The following is a 15,855-nucleotide window of genomic DNA, read 5'->3' on the forward strand; positions in this document are numbered from 1 at the left end:
GCCCCGATGCACGAGTCCCATCCTATCGAAAGCTAACCATCACAATTAATTTTACGTGCTTCATGCACAACAGAAATTAATGCTAAGCAAGCTCCATGATTTCCTGGATCACTCGGTGTTCATTTTTTAATTTTCCTTAAACAAACTCCCAAAGCGGGATTTTGTTTGTGAAGGACAAAAAAGCACTATCCTTGAGGTGCTGGGTTTTCTCCCTACACATGCGGCATAGTTTGTTACCCAGGCCTGGGATGCCCATGTCTCTCAGGGCAGAGAAAATATGAATGACTAAGTCTGCCCTAAATTTTAGTTTTCATTGACCAAGACTGTCATGCCTTGCATGGCGGACCTGGTCGGATAAAATATGCATGAGGATGACTGCCTTAAATTGTTCGTTTTTCCCATCTCGGAAAACCATGTCTCGCCTGGCAGCACCTGGAATGGATCACAGACATTTTGAAGACTACCATAAATAGAGTGAACCTCCTAAATCTTTGAAGGTGTGTTAGAAATGGGGTCTCTGGTTCACAGTCAATTTCCACTCTGTCCAAGCAGGAACCCTCACTCCAGTCAGGGCAATGGAGATACACACTTAAGATAACCCCTGCTCACCCCCTCGGTACCTTGGCACAAGCAGTCAGTCTTATCTCAAAGGCAATGTGTAAAGTGTTTGTACCAACACACGCAGTAATACAGTGAAAACACTACGAGTGGAACACCACATCAGTTTAGAAAGATAGGCAATATTTTTCTAAATCAAACAAGACCAAAACGACAAAAATCCAACATACAGAAGTAAAGATATGAATTTTAAAAAAAATAGATTCTTACTCCATAGAAAACAATGGAAACGTTGTTGTTTCAAAAAGTAGCTGGTTTGCATCAAAAATAAAGCTGCACGGTCGAGCATGTGTTGAAAAAGTCAGTGATGATTCATTTTTTCTCCTGCAAGGGAGCGATGCGTTGATTTCCGGATGGAGCACATCAGGGCCGCACAGGTTCATGTTGATTTTGACACCCAGTGATGATGCATGCGAAATCCGGACTCACGGTGATGGAAAACCACGCTGCGTTGGGTTTGCATTGTTTTTAGCAACTGCAAGCCGGTGTTGCATCGTTCCTCCTGCCACGATGCAGGTGGCGCATCATTTTAGCAGCCGCGTTGCAGGTGGGGTGTCACAATTTTACCCACGCAGCTTCCTGTGCAGGGATTTCAGTCCTTGTTCTACCAGCTTCACCTTTCAAGTGACCAGGAACTGGATAGTGCACCACTTGGCAGGGCAGGAGTCTCAACAGAGAGTCCAAATGCTGGCAGAGGAAGTCTTTGTTGGCCCTGAGACTTCAAAACAGGAGGCAAGCTCTATCCAAGCCCTGGGAGACCCTTCACAAGCAGGAATATACTATAAAATCCAGTCTTTGTCCTCTTTCAGGCAGAAGCAGCAACTGCAGGCCAACAAAGAACAATCACAGGCAAAGTGGCAGTACTCCTCCTCCACCTCTTCAGCTGTTCTCATTGGCAGAGGTTCCGCTTGAATCCAAAAATAATCTAAAAATCTGGGGGGTTTGGGTCCAGCCAAACTTCAAAGGAAAGTCTCTGTTGTTTACAAGATCCTGCCTTGCCCAGGCCAGGCCCCAGACACACACTAGGGGGGGGTTTGGGACTGCATTGTGTGAGGGCAGGCACAGCCCTTTCAGGTATAAGTGACCACTCCCCCCTCCATTCTAGTCCAAATTGCCTATCAGGATATGCAAGCTACAACCCAGCTCTCTTTGTGTCACATGTGAAGTGGAGATTCACAAACAGCCCAACCGTCAGTCTGACCCAGACAGGGAATACAACAGCAGGCAGAGTCACAGAATGGTTTAAGCAAGAAAATGCCCATGTTCTAAAAGTGGCATTTTGAAACTGACAATCTAGAAATCAACTTTACCAAAAGATGTATTTTTAAAATGTGAGTTCGGAGACCCCAAAATTTAACATGCATCTGCTCCCAAAGGGAAACTACACTTAAAAGATATTTAAAGGCAGCCCCTGTGTGGACCTATGAGAGGCCTTGCAACAGTGAAAAACAAATTTGGCCGTATTTCACTGTTAGTACATGTAAAACACAGCAGTACATGTCCTACCTTTAACATACACCGCACCCTGCCCATGGGGCTACCTAGGGGTACCCTACATGTGTAAAAAGGGAAGGTTTGGGCCTCCCAAGTGGGTAAACTTGACAGGTCGAATTGGCAGTTTGCAACTGCACACACAGACACTACAGTGGCAGGCCTGAGCCATGTTTACAGGGCTACTAATGTAGGTGGCACAACCAGTGCTGCAGGCCCACTAGTAGCATTTGAACAAGCCCTGGGCACCTCTAGTGCTAGGGACTAACTAGTAAATCAAATATTCCAATCATGGAAAAGCCAATTACACATACATTTTACCCAGGAAGCACTTGCACTTTAGCACCGGTCAGAAGTGGTAAAGTGCCCAGAGTAACAAAACCAGCAAAAACAGAGTGCAGCACGCAGTCAAAACATGGGAAGCAGAGGCAAAAAAGATAGGTGAGACTCCGCCAAGGATGCCAGGTCTAACAAGGTGTTAACACTGTGGTGGACCGGTCGCCACCTTTGATTGACCACCAGCTGAGGCTTCACCAGGGGTCAATCACAGTTCCCACATCTCTAAATAAGGTACCGAAGTAGTGAGCTGGCAGGGCAAGAGAATCACAAGCTTACAGCAGTTCTCAAGCTCTAGACTAATCCTTAGGCGCTGTACATAACAGATGGTATTATTACTCATAGCAGATGTACCAAAAAAACTGACCTCCAAAATGATGATGGCTGAGCTGGTCTTGCCTCCATGTTATCTTGTAACCCAGTGGTGGTTCCTTTGCTAGGGCGGAGGAGGGTCACCCCCCCCCTACCAGCAGCAACCGCTGCAGATCCTTTCACAATGAAATGATAGTAAACCATGTTTATTATCCTTTCCTTGTAAAACACGAAGGGCCTTGTGGGATGACCTAGACGAGGGGAGTGCACTGTGCACTCCCCTCAGAGTGCATGTGTGTTTAGTCAGCCATCTTGTGCCGGCCAAACACACATGCGCAATAGGCTCCCACTCTGCCTGGGAATGCCCCGGCTGGGCGCTCTCAGCCAATCCTGACACTGCTCTGAGCCACATCAGGATTGGCGCAGGGTAGGCTGGGAGTCTGTTCCTGCAGCGTCGTTGAGGGAGAGGAGTGGCGCGTTGCGGCAACGGAGGAGGTAAGTGTAATTATTTGTTATTTTATTAATTCCCTTCCCCCCCCCCCGGCACGTCGCCCCGCCCCCAGTTACACCTGCGAGCTGCGACTGTTGTAACCTGTAGACGACCAAATGTTTTGGCAGTCTGCATTCATCCCCCTCAGCCATCCACCTGGCCTAATTCGAATACTGATCCTAAATTTGTATTAAATCCAACGTAAATCATTTAAATCAAATTAACTTACCTTTTGTTATATTACTCTCAACCGCCCCTTTCCAACAAATTAAATAGAAATTAAATCATTCTAAAACATATACTTAGCCGAACGCAAACCATTGCCTTGTATTATGTTAAATAAATATTTTTAATTAAATCTATTTAATTATGTTAATGCTCACACTCATTCTAAAAGTATTATAATTATTTTGAATTAAGTACATTTATTAAACATGATTAAACCATTAAATAATTGCATTCTATTGTTAACAAAGAAGTGTGTGGCTTTTAGGCCTAATGCTGAAATTATGTGTAACTTAAAAGTAATTTACCTGATGCTGAGGGTGAAATTACACTGCACCTCTGGACAGTCAGTAAATGCGTTGCCTCTGTAATTAATGGGGAGTAACTGCCAGACCAGGAATGGTGAGTAAAGTTTTTTCCGTGATACTTGAATTCTGCTCCTTTCATCCTGTAGAGACACTTGACAAACTATAAAGCGTCTGAAATATGACCTGGGTTGTAAGTGAATATAAGCGTTGTCAAAGTTACTGCATCAAGGAGCATGCCTTGTCCTATCTCGACTTGGCAGACATTTTCTTGCTACTTCTTAGAAGAGCTGAAATATTCAGGCAATATCTCGTCTTAGGGTACCAAATGAAGCCATCAGTGCTTAAATCGTGTTTGTTTCCGGTGCGGAGCACCGATTCTTATTTTTATTGCCGGCGCTTATTTTTATGCCTCCAGCATTTGCTGCGAGCAAAAGACACATATGGGAAAGACGGATTAAGAAAAACACGAAAAAACGTCACAAAGCGAAACAGCAGAAAGCGGCAAGAGTGAGTTGAAGGGGCAGGGAGTGGCTGAAAATGGATTAAAGAGGCCCGAGATGGCTTCAGGATTACCTGCCTCAGTATTCCGTGTTCGCATACATAGTTGCAGCAGCCATGTTTTTCAGAGGAGGGGTTTGGGCACCGGCACATTTTTATTTACAAATTAAGCACTGGATGTCGGATCAACCCCGAAGAGTTCCCAGTACCAACTCTTCCCGATAACCCCTCCCATCTCCTGTTCTGCCAGCCTCCCTGTGAGCCTCATCACAGCACCCTTTCCGCCTCCACTGTACACCCCCCATTGTTATTATAACCCACACCCCATCCTTTACACTATTCACTGTAAAAAGGTCATTGTGTAGAGCACTGCCTTGCATTGTGGACTTGCTTGTGCTAAACATCACCCGCATGCATACCTCTAAAACAAAAGAATCTTAAACAGACACTGGTTCAAAGCACTTACACAGAATATATTTCAGAATTTGGGAAACACATCCCATTTTTCTTTAAAATGCCTTTGTTTGTGCATTTCAGAATTATATTTCGTCGGCTGGATAGCCCCACAGAATACTGAAAAGATATTTCCACGATTATGTGGTAATTTGGCAACACCGCTAGGGGGTGCCCTAAAGCTAGTTATTGTCTTAACTCATTGTGTGGGAAGTCCAGTGCGGACTCGTATTGAGTTGTGGTGAAAGCAGGCTCCATCCGACCACGATCTCTTCAAGATGACAGATTTTTGAGCCCCGTAACTTAACTTGCTCACGTTTTGGCGCAGGGGTAACACTATTCTTGGTGGAAGGTAGTTACTTCCAGAATTAGAAAAGTGATACTTAAGATCCGAATAGGTGAGAGAGCTATCTGAAAGATTTTCTTGCCAGATTTACTCACTCGTTTTGTTTAAAACAGGAAGATGAAAGACCCAGGAAGTTCAATTAATAAGCGAATGTTAATCATAAAATTATGTTTATTACATACTAAGCCAACCAAAGGCACGTATCAGCGTGCTTTGGGTGCAGAAAATCTGCTGTTTTGCTACAAATAATGTAGAGTTAAATTAGGCCGAGCAGCAACCCTACACAATTTAGAACTGAAAACAAATCCGTTTTATTGATGGACTGAAAGGCCAAGTTTGTAAAAAGTGGTTTGAGGGAACACTAATTGTGTGACCATAGTCTAAGGAATAAGAAATATCCCTCATCAATGCATACGGGTTACTTCAAGTTATATTGGAGGTTCCTGACTTTACAAAATAAACCCCCCAGAGGAAGTGATAAGATGTTGATTCTAAAGCAGGGACATACACATTATAAGGCACCCTGAGGGGGTTATTAAATACCAGATGTTGAGCTGAAGTGGATGCCAACACTGTGAGATGATCCCTATGTGGTTCAGCGACAGGCACAAAAAACGGCATCCATTCAGAGCCTTCTTTACTGAAGGCACATGGCAACTCCCCACAAGGCCAACAGAGAAACAGCCAAGCAAATCAGGAAACACAGTAGCTGGAATGCCTATAAGGGAAGTAATTCCAGGTCCCTTGTGCGATCTTTAATTCAGTTATAGGGACTCGAAAAGGACGAATAAGTCCCAGGCTACGGATACCATATGTCAGTGGTTCCTAACCTTTTGACTTCTGTGGACCCCCGCTTTATCAGTACTGGACCCAGAGCACCCCCACTGAATCATCATTGGAATCTGGGGACTCCCGCAATGAGTCTAAGCAGTCAGGAACTCCCTGGGGAGGCTTTGCGGACCCCCAGGGGTCTCCAGACCACAGGTTGGGAACCAGTGCCATTTGGGATGACATCTGTTCAACAAACTGAATCATATTTGTACGGGATATCCAACCTGGAGCATATGTTCTACCTTTCATGCTGTAGGCTATCACAGCTAATTTTCTGGTGGCCCTTCCACAGCAGGGCAGTAGGTTTCCATCTTTGACCTGCTGACCTTGCGATAATAATATCTAGCAATCTTTTATCCATCTTGTGTTCATTTGTAGTTTTTTAGGGGCGAGCGCAAAGCACTCCGTCCCCTGCTGTAATCTCTCTTTGGGCTTGTAACCACATTTCATAAGTCACTTTCATTGGTTCATGGGCTTGCCTTTTAAAATTCGCTTTCTTTCATTTGTGAAAGGCATGCAGACGTCATGCCTTTTCAGGTGTTTAGCGTGCCTCAAGCGCACCGGACAACTACTGAAAACATACGAGGCTCGATGTTTTCAGCATGGTTTCTGGACTACTTTATCTTTTTATTTTCCACGCAGTGCGATTGCACTCGGTTTTTCCGTTTTCAATTTCAGCACGATTGCACTGCATGTTACATAGCATGATTGCGCTGCATTTTTTTATTTTATTTGCGTGGCAAGAAAAGTCTGGTTAGGAGTTTACAATGCTAATAGCTCTAACTCGTGCAAATGCGAGACCCGTCGCATTGCAAGTGCTTGTATATAATTCTTAGAATTTGCACCCTACATCCTATTTTAAGCACAACATATTTTTGATTGGCTGGAATGAGCCTTAAATTCTTGCAGTGCCTGAATACTGAGTTAATTGTTCAAGTTGTAACCAGTTATGAGTGTCAATCTCTAAACATTAGAAGAGACATAAGGATTTCGGTTCATCCTGCACCGCAGACTTAAGTTCTAATTTTTATTTAAAATGTGTCTACTCTGCACTAATTTTATTGATGTATTGTCTGTATTTTAAATTGCAATGCTTTTATATTGTGTGGTGTCTTTTTATGGCTATATTAGCCGAAAAAAGGTATATTGACTTACTGATTTGCCTATGAGGATTCATTTATTTTATGAAATATGATTTTAATTGTGGTTACTGGTCAATGGAAACACGTTTTTGACATCATGTGTGAGATTCTTTTAATTAACTATACTCATGCCTACATATTCTGGAGAGCAGGGCTTAACAGTGAGCAACCAGGCACTATACTGGTTTCGCACAACATGGGTTCTCTTCCAGTGGATCCTGATCAATAGTCATAAGCACTGAATAGTCCCGCCCAAGCACCCTGATCTCGGAGCACTGTCAAAACGATATAGTTATGTGTATAGTATCACCCTTCATCAGCCAGGCTAGCTTGACTCCAGTGGCATGGGGAGCAAGGGACCCACGTCTGGGCATACCCTTCCCACTTCAAGCTAGCCTGGCTGATGAAGGGTGATACCCTGAAACCGGTCCCAGGATGCTTGTTTCCGGTCCAGGGAGGACCCGGCTTGGCAGTTCGGGCTGGACTGTTCCCATGGAGAACAGGGTCAAGACTGATTTGCATATGGCTGGGTCCAAATTGGAGTGGCATGGGTGGCAAAAAAACGATCTCTGTACTTGGGTGAATGTTTGACATTGTTCAGCATTCCGTCCATCCCTTCTTCTTTTTGCATTTGCAGAGAAAAACTGCCTTTAAGAACCTCTCAACACACCCCGCATCTCATCATGTCCCACAGCTGACAGGTCAGGTCATTTTTCCAGTGCCTGGAAACGGGACCCTGGGGCACTGAGCTCTGCCTTTGTTGGTCACAAAACATTGGAAATCTTTCCAAAACTTACTAATTATATTTTTACTCAATGTCTTGACATTTAGAGTAGTCTACAATCTTTTTCTAATGGGAAAATATTTATTTTTCCACTAAAAAAATGCCTTCAGTTTTTGGCAAGTGTCCTTCTTGTGGAAAAAAGTAGGCACAAACAGATCCTCACAAGATCTGTATCCTATGTTTTCCATAAGGGCGCCTTCCTGGTTTCCTGCAGCTACTGCCAGATCTTATCAAGAAGAGCTCTGAAGAACAGACATAAGATTAGGCTGCATAGACTGCAAAAAAGAAAATAGCTTGAAGATACTGCTAGATCTTCCGGATGCCATGGAGATGGTCAGCCTTCGACCAGAGTGCTTTCTTCCTGCTTCAAGGACTCCCACAGGGATATATCCATTGAGGGAAAACACTTGAGGAAGAGACATTGCTCCTGATCAACGCTGAGGAGCTTGATGTTGAACAGCATGACGATGAAGCCTGCCACTTTGCCTTCATTTTCACCATCATCAGATATGACGTCTAGACACCACTCAGCGACAAAACACCACTCACTGGCAAAAGAATCCCGGTTTTTGCTGTCAAAACATCCATTGACTGTTAAGTCACCACCTTTGACATTATGGGAAGCCATTGTAGACATTAAAGTTGCTGCCGTTGAAGTCACCATTGTCGATGTTAAAGCCACCACCTCCTTTGACATCGAAACCACCATCGTCAATGACAAAAATACCATCCAAATCTCTTTCGCCAGCCAGAACAAAGTCTCTATCACCATCTATCCATCTCTCACAGAGATTGCTACAAGACCTGGGGAAAAAGCAAGTATGTGGCACTCCAGGCTCAGATTATTCAGAGACATAGTTACATATTGTTTGGTACACCATTACCGGGGGAGTAACACCATCTAGATTCTCACCAGGTTCAATAGCATCCCTTAAGTTTTCGCCTAGGATCTCCCTGTCAGAATCTCCTTCTGTTCCCACAAGGCCACAGGAACATATCACGTTCATCTGATTCAACACACAGGTCTGAAAAACAGAGAAGACATCGTGTAGGATCCAAATCAAAATCTAGATCTCAGAGAAGGTTTAGTGGAAGATCTTCTCACTATTGGTCAAGAAGATCCAGTAAAAGACCTAGCAGAAGTTCACGATCTCAACATAGAACACAAACTCTTGACAACTAGTTTGAAATCCTCAATCAGAGATTACTCTCTGACAAACACACCTCCAGCAACGATTTCACCAGTTGATGACCTTACCTTATTTAAAGATGTGCCAGAAGGAGTAGCAACAAAGTTCAACATTGCAATGCTTACTCCTACAACATCAACCTCATTCATTTTTGAAACATTGAATCAGAGGACATTGTCAGGACTTTCTTGTTCCCGGCCTTCTTGAGCCTGCAGTGCAGTTATTTGTTACACCTACAGCAATAAGGTATACTCCCTATAGGCCCCTGAAAAATATAAACCACCTGACCAGCATCCTCTGTTCCTCGCGTCAGCTCCCCCAAGGGACTCAGCAACTGTAGCTGCAGCAAGAAAGTCACACCCAATATTTATTTCTTCTTCAGTATCACTGCACATGGAAATTAAAGAAAGAACTTGTGTGCAACGTCAGCTTTCACCATGATTGCTGCCAGTGCTAATGCTCTTTTGCGAAGATTTGATCCATCTGTTTGGGGCTCTCTACAAAGGTGTACTGACAGATTTCCTGAAGAGGATAAACTAGCATTTCAAGAAGAACTTAATGAGGGTATGCTGGTCTTGACTCAATTATTTGTGCAGCAGTCGATTTATTATATCGGAAGCAGAGCTAAACACATTGAAATCTGTGGGTTTAGAAAATAAGAAAAAATATAGAAGGAGATACAGGCCAGAGGATACTACCCTCAGAGGGTTAAAACCCCTCTTTGGTCTCATCACCACCAAAAACAACAACAAACGCAGCCTTTCCTCCAATGTAAGACCTCCAGAGGGAAAGGAGACAACATCAACAACTTACAGACTCAAATAAGCCTCCCACTAAACAATTATTCTCTTCTGCCCCTGTCTCTGTTAGTCACTCTGATGGCGAGAAGCGTAGTTGAACATTTTTCAGAGTGACTTCTTAGAACTGCAGACGAATGGGTCTTGAATAGTATTCATAATTAATATTCTCTTTGGTTTGAATCCCATCCTCCATATGTGCCCTCAGCAGAAACAATGGTATATCCATCCACAAAACTTATTGCAAAAAGAGGTCAGTATCATATTCCAAAACAATGCAGTGGAGGAGGTTCTGTTTCATTAAAATGGATCGAATGTGTACTACCTTTTAAGTGGAAGAAAAAGCGAAAAGAAGAGTTGAGACCCATCAATCAATCAATCAATCAATAATTTATAAAGCGTGCTATGTACCCGTTAGGTTTTCGAGGCGCTGGGGGGGAGGGGGTGCTGCTATCGTTCGAAGAGCCATGTCTTGAGGAGTCTCCTGAAGGTGAGGAGGTCCTGGGTCTGGCGCAGTGAGGTCGGGAGTGAGTTCCAGGTTTTGGCGGCGAGGTAGGAGAAGGATCTGCCGCCAGAGGTCTTGCGCTGGATTCAGGGGACGATGGCGAGGGCAAGGTTGGCAGAGCGTAGTTGTCGTGAGGGAACGTAGAAGTTGAGTTTGGTGTTCAGGTAGGAGGGTCCGGTGTTGTGTAGAGCCTTGTGTGCGTGGGTGAGGAGTTTAAAGGTGATCCTCTTGTCCACGGGGAGCCAGTAGAGGTCCTTCAGGTGAGGGGAGATGTGACATCGGCGGGGTATGTCGAGGATCAGGCGGGCGGATGCGTTCTGGATGCTTTGGAGTCGTTTGATGTCTTTTGTTGGGATGCCTGTGTAGAGTGCGTTGCCGTAGTCGAGTCTGCTACTGACGAGGGCTTGGGTCACTGTCTTTCTGGTTCCTGTTGGAATCCACTTGAAGATCCTGCGGAGCATTCGGAGGGTGTTAAAACAGGAGGATGAGACTGCGTTGACCTGTTTGGACATGGTGAGGGTGGAGTCGAGGATGAAGCTGAGATTTCGTGCGTGGCTAGCTGGGGTGGGTGGGGGTCCCAGGTCGGTGGGCCACCACGAGTCGTTCCAGGCCGAGGGGGTGCGCCCGAGGATGAGGACTTCCATCTTGTCGGAGTTGAGTTTCAGGCGGCTGTTGTTCATCCACTCGGCGATGGATTTCAGTACCTCGTGGAGGTTGGCTTTGGCGGTGAGAGGATCTTTGGTCAGGGAGAGGACGAGTTGGGTGTCGTCGGCGTAGGTGAGGATGCTGAGGTTGTGCTGGCGGGCCAGTTGTGCGAGGGGAGCCATGTAGACGTTGAACAGTGTTGGGCTAAGTGAGGAGCCTTGGGGTACGCCGCAGATGAGGTTGGTGGCATTGGAGCGGAAAGGTGAGAGTCGGACCCTCTGGGTTCTGCCGGAGGGAAAAAAGGAGATCCATTTGAGGGCCTTTTCTTGGATGCCGGCTTCGTGTAAGCGGGTTAGTAGGGTGCAGTGGCAGACTGTATCGAAGGCGGCTGATAGGTCTAGGAGGATCAGGGCTGAGGTTTCGCCGTTGTCCATTTGTAGTCTGATGTCATCTGTGGCAGCGAGGAGTGCAGTCTCTGTGCTGTGGTTTCGTCTGAAGCCAGATTGTGAGGGGTCAAGGATGAGTTGTCTTCTAGGTAGTGGGCGAGCTGTGCGTTGACGATCTTCTCGATGACTTTCGCTGGGAAAGGGAGGAGGGAGATCAGTCGGAAGTTTTTGAGATCGTTGAGGTCAGCCTTAGGTTTCTTGAGGAGGGGCTGGATTTCTTCGTGCTTCCAGCTGTCCGGGAAGGTAGCGGTGTTGAAGGAAAGGTTGATGATCTTTCGGAGTGCGGGGCGATGGTGGCATCGGCTTTGTTGAACATGTGGTGCGGGCAGGGGTCAGAGGGAGATCCTGAGTGGATGGAGTTCATGGTCTTTAGGGTTTCGGCATCGTCTACTTGGGTCCAGGTGGTAATGTGGTCGGCGTGGGAGGAGTTGTTGGGGGTGGGGTCTGGCGGAGGTGAGGTGTTGAAGCTGTCGTGGATGGCTGCAATTTTCTGGTAGAAGGAGGTGGAGAGATCGTTGCAGAGTTTCTGGGATGGAGGGATGTCGTTGACAATGGCGTTGGGGTTGGCGAGTTCCTTCACGATGCCGAAGAGTTCCTTGCAGTCATGAGCGTTGTTGTTGAGGCGTTCTGTGAAGTGGGAGCGCTTCGCGAGTTGGATCCATTGGTGGTGTTCACGGTTGGCTTCCTTGAGGGTAGCGAGGTTCTCGGGTGTGCGCTCGAGGATCCATTTTTTCTTGAGTTTCTGGCAGGTGCTTTTGGAGGTGGTCAGTTCTTCTGTGAACCAGGCTGTTTTTTTCTTTTCTTGGTTGGCGGTGGGTCTCTTTAGTGGGGCTAGGATGTTGGCGCAGTCGAGGATCCATTGTTGGAGGTTGATGGCGGCGGAGTCCGGGTCGGTGGGGTCGGGTGGTGGGTTTTTGGCGAGGGTGTTGGTAAGTTGATCTTCGGTGACTTTTCCCCATCCTCGATCTCAGAGTACTGAACAAGTACATAAGAAAAGAAAAATTCAGGATGCATACATTACTTCAGCTTTATACTCCACTACATCAAGGAGACTGGATGCAAGCAATAGACTTTGACAATGGTTACTTTCATATTCTGATAATAGCAAAGCAACAAAGGTTTCTCATATTTATAGCAGGCTCTAGACATTTTTTATAAAAGGTCCAACCTTTCAGCCTAAAATCAACTTGAACAATTGTCTAATGTATGACTTTGGGCGCAGGGCACGCAAGAAACAAAAGATCTTCGTCTATTCTTACCTAGATGATTGGTTAATGAAAGGATCATCATAGGAGGCATTGAAGCATTTGTAAATATACCTCACTAGTATATAATTAGGTATTTGGGTAAACCTCAGGAAGCCTTCAATTCACCCAGTGCAGGGAATTCAATAATTTGGAGCTATACTAGATACCCAGTCCGTGACAGAGTATTCTATGGAGGAGAGACTATCAACAGTCCAACTCTATTGCAATCTTGTCATCCATCGGCACAACAGATATCATCCCTACAGGGATCAATGAGCGCTTGCATTTTTCTGTTTCTCATGCCAGGCTTCACATGAGGCTTTTACAGCAATGTCTATAGGACCAGTGGTGCCACCTTTCGGACAGTTGGGAAAAGAAACTGCATCTTTTGCAATTGGCTATTCAGTCACTTACATTGTGGTCCAGCCCAAAGAATCTAATGAAAGGGAGCTCATTCTATCAGGATCTTACAGTACAAAGTCTAGTCACAGATGCCTCTCTCTAAAGATGGGGTGCACACATGAGCCATTTAAGAGCTCAGGGGTTATTGTTAATCAAAGAGAAAACCTACCACATCACCCTGCAAGATCTGGTAGCAGTTTATCTGGTGTAAAATCCTTTCTTCCTTCAATCACAACAACTTCTCTGTTTGGTCAGATGGACAACACAAGAACAATGTACTACCTGAACAAGACCTCTGTCCTTCGAGTCACAAGACGTATGGAAATGATTCATTGCAAGGAGCCTAACAATCACGGCGTTCCATCTCCCTCACTTGAACTTTCCAGGCAAATCACAACTGGATTCTAAATCAATTCTGAATGATGAAGTCATGGATTCAATTAGCCAAGAAAGGAGCTATCATCAAATATACTTGTTTGTCAACACAAAAACATAAAAATGCCATGATTACACCTCCAGATTCTTTCAGCCAGGGTCGAAGGGAAATGTACTTTTGATAGATTGGTCAAAGAAATGTCTTTACACATTTCCTCCAATGCCCCACATAGCAACAGTTCTGATAAGGTTTTATCATTCTAATACCAGAATGTTAATGATAGCATTGTAATAGGGTTCACTGATCTCCTTCGCCTCTTTGAGTGTCCATACGAGAGGCTGCTGTCCAGACAGGATCGCCTGTACAAGTTTGGGGGTCTTATCTGTCACCCCAACATTCCATCACTGAACTCAGAGGTGTGGCTCCTGAACTGCTGCAATATGGTCATCGAAATTTACAACAAAATTGCATGAACATTTTACAAGAAGCTAAACGTTCCTTCCCCCGTTAAATCATACGCCTTTAAGTAGAAGAGATTTTGCATTTGGTGCATTCAGAAGAACCATGATCCATCCACATGCCTACAAGGTATGGTAATTCTTTACTTACTTCACTTAACAAGGTCTAGTTATAATTTTCTTCTATTAAAGTACACCTTGTGGCTGTAACTAAAAAAAGCACGGTTCCTGTTTTTGCTTTTCTTCCTCATTCATTTTCCTGATAAGATATATACATCCAAACCCTGGCAGATCACAGCAGCCACTGAGTCCACCTTACAATCTACCTTCATCATTCTAAATTCCATTCCTAGTTGCCAAGTAACCACCAAAATACTTTCTAAATACACATATACTTTCTGAATATAACAGTAACCACTCACAAACTTCCTTCTTTAGAATGCTGGTGGTTAAGGATTTCATAGAAGGCATTAAGAAAATATTCCCTCCTGGTAAGTCTCCTTCCCCTCTTTAGGAACTTAACAGTGTACTTTGTAAAGTAATGCCCCCACCCCTTTGAACCATTCACAAAGCCTCCTCGCAATGCCTAACATGTAAGGCAGCTTTTGTAGTTGCTATTACCTCACACCAGTTCTTAATTTGTAAAAGAATGTGTGCCGGTGCCCAAAGCTCTGCTCCGAAGCCCGCAGTCAGCGTTATTAAATGTCAGCACATCGAATACCAAAGCTGCGCAGTCTTCAATCCACCTCATGCCTCTTTAATCCACTGCCAGACACTTCCTGCCCCTTAATCTCACTCTAGCAGGTTTATTCTTTCTCCATAGATGATGGTTTTCCGTCTTTCGCTTCCTCCCCTTTCCCCTTTGTGTGTTTTCCCCTTTTTTACTCTAGGGAAATGTCGGGAACAGATTTACCTTTATGAAAGCAGTCCATTATAGTCTTAGAACCCGCTGTAGCGGGCTCTACCGGCTATTAAAGGCCCGCTCCCACGTTAAATGCCCGAGCTGAAGGCGAGGGCATTTAACAAGGGAAAGGGCCTTTAATAGCCGGTAGAGCCCGCTACGGCGGGTTCTAAGGCTATTAGAACATTCTGCCACTAAGGGCAGTATGTTCTATTAAAAAAAACAAATTGCTCACGGAGCCCGAGGGGATTAAAATCCCCTCGGCCTCCGTGAGGCTTTGTTCACAGCTGTTGCTGTGAACAAAGCAAACATTGGAATGTTGGCGCATCGGGCTTTTACCGGCCTGTAAAAGCCCGGAGCACTCCATTGTTTTCAATGGAGCTGCCAACGTTCGAATGTTCTAATTCTAGATGGATAGCTTCCTGTTTATTACTTTCATACCTGCTGGCTAAGAAGCCCCTACATGGTAACCAAAAGCACATTCACGTGAGGAAAAGCTGCTAAGATAACCCCCCTTAGAAATGTTCCCATTTCAAAAATTTGTACGGCCACTACTTAGTGTTCACACTTTCACTAGGCACTATTGTCTAGATTCAGATTCCAGAGCGCATACTCAATTAAGGTAGGTTTCTTTGAGGACCCTTTGCTGGTGATTGCTAGAGCTGCCCTCTATTTCTTGTTTCCTTACTTATAAGATGGACCTTCTGTTCTGTTCAGTGCTTATGACTAATGATGAGATACCCCTGGATGAGAAAGAAAGGTTACTCACCTGTAATCCTCGTTCTCTTCTAGGGGAGTCCTCTTCAAAGTCATAATTCATCCCTTCAACTCCCCCGAGAAGAAATACTACGGTGTTTGTCAGTTGTTACCCAGGATCCTCGTATTTTCCATAAAATTGACCTTACCTAACTCTCAGCTGTGAGACATGATGGGATGCAGAATTTGTTTGAGGTTCTTAAAGGCACAATGGCAATTTTTCCCTGCTATACTTTGCATTGCAGCCTACTAGCTAACAATGTCATATGTCCTCTTTCCTTTTCCTTTTAAAAAAAGG

General features: G+C 44.8%; 1 protein-coding gene across 1 annotated transcript in view; it reads right to left on the minus strand.

Moving 5' to 3' along the window:
* LOC138265057 (receptor-type tyrosine-protein phosphatase beta-like) overlaps positions 1-15,621 on the minus strand; it is a 46,734-nt gene extending 31,113 nt beyond the window's left edge. The window contains exons 1-2 of the mRNA XM_069212605.1: positions 15,571-15,621; positions 8,748-8,859 (exon numbers count right to left, since the gene is read on the minus strand). Coding sequence (XP_069068706.1) covers positions 8,748-8,859; positions 15,571-15,621 — 163 coding nt within the window. The remainder of the gene's footprint in view (positions 1-8,747; positions 8,860-15,570) is intronic.
* Between the last annotated feature and the right edge of the window lie 234 nt (positions 15,622-15,855).

Source organism: Pleurodeles waltl, chromosome 11 (genome assembly GCF_031143425.1).
Source record: "Pleurodeles waltl isolate 20211129_DDA chromosome 11, aPleWal1.hap1.20221129, whole genome shotgun sequence".
Classification (NCBI taxonomy): domain Eukaryota; kingdom Metazoa; phylum Chordata; class Amphibia; order Caudata; family Salamandridae; genus Pleurodeles; species Pleurodeles waltl.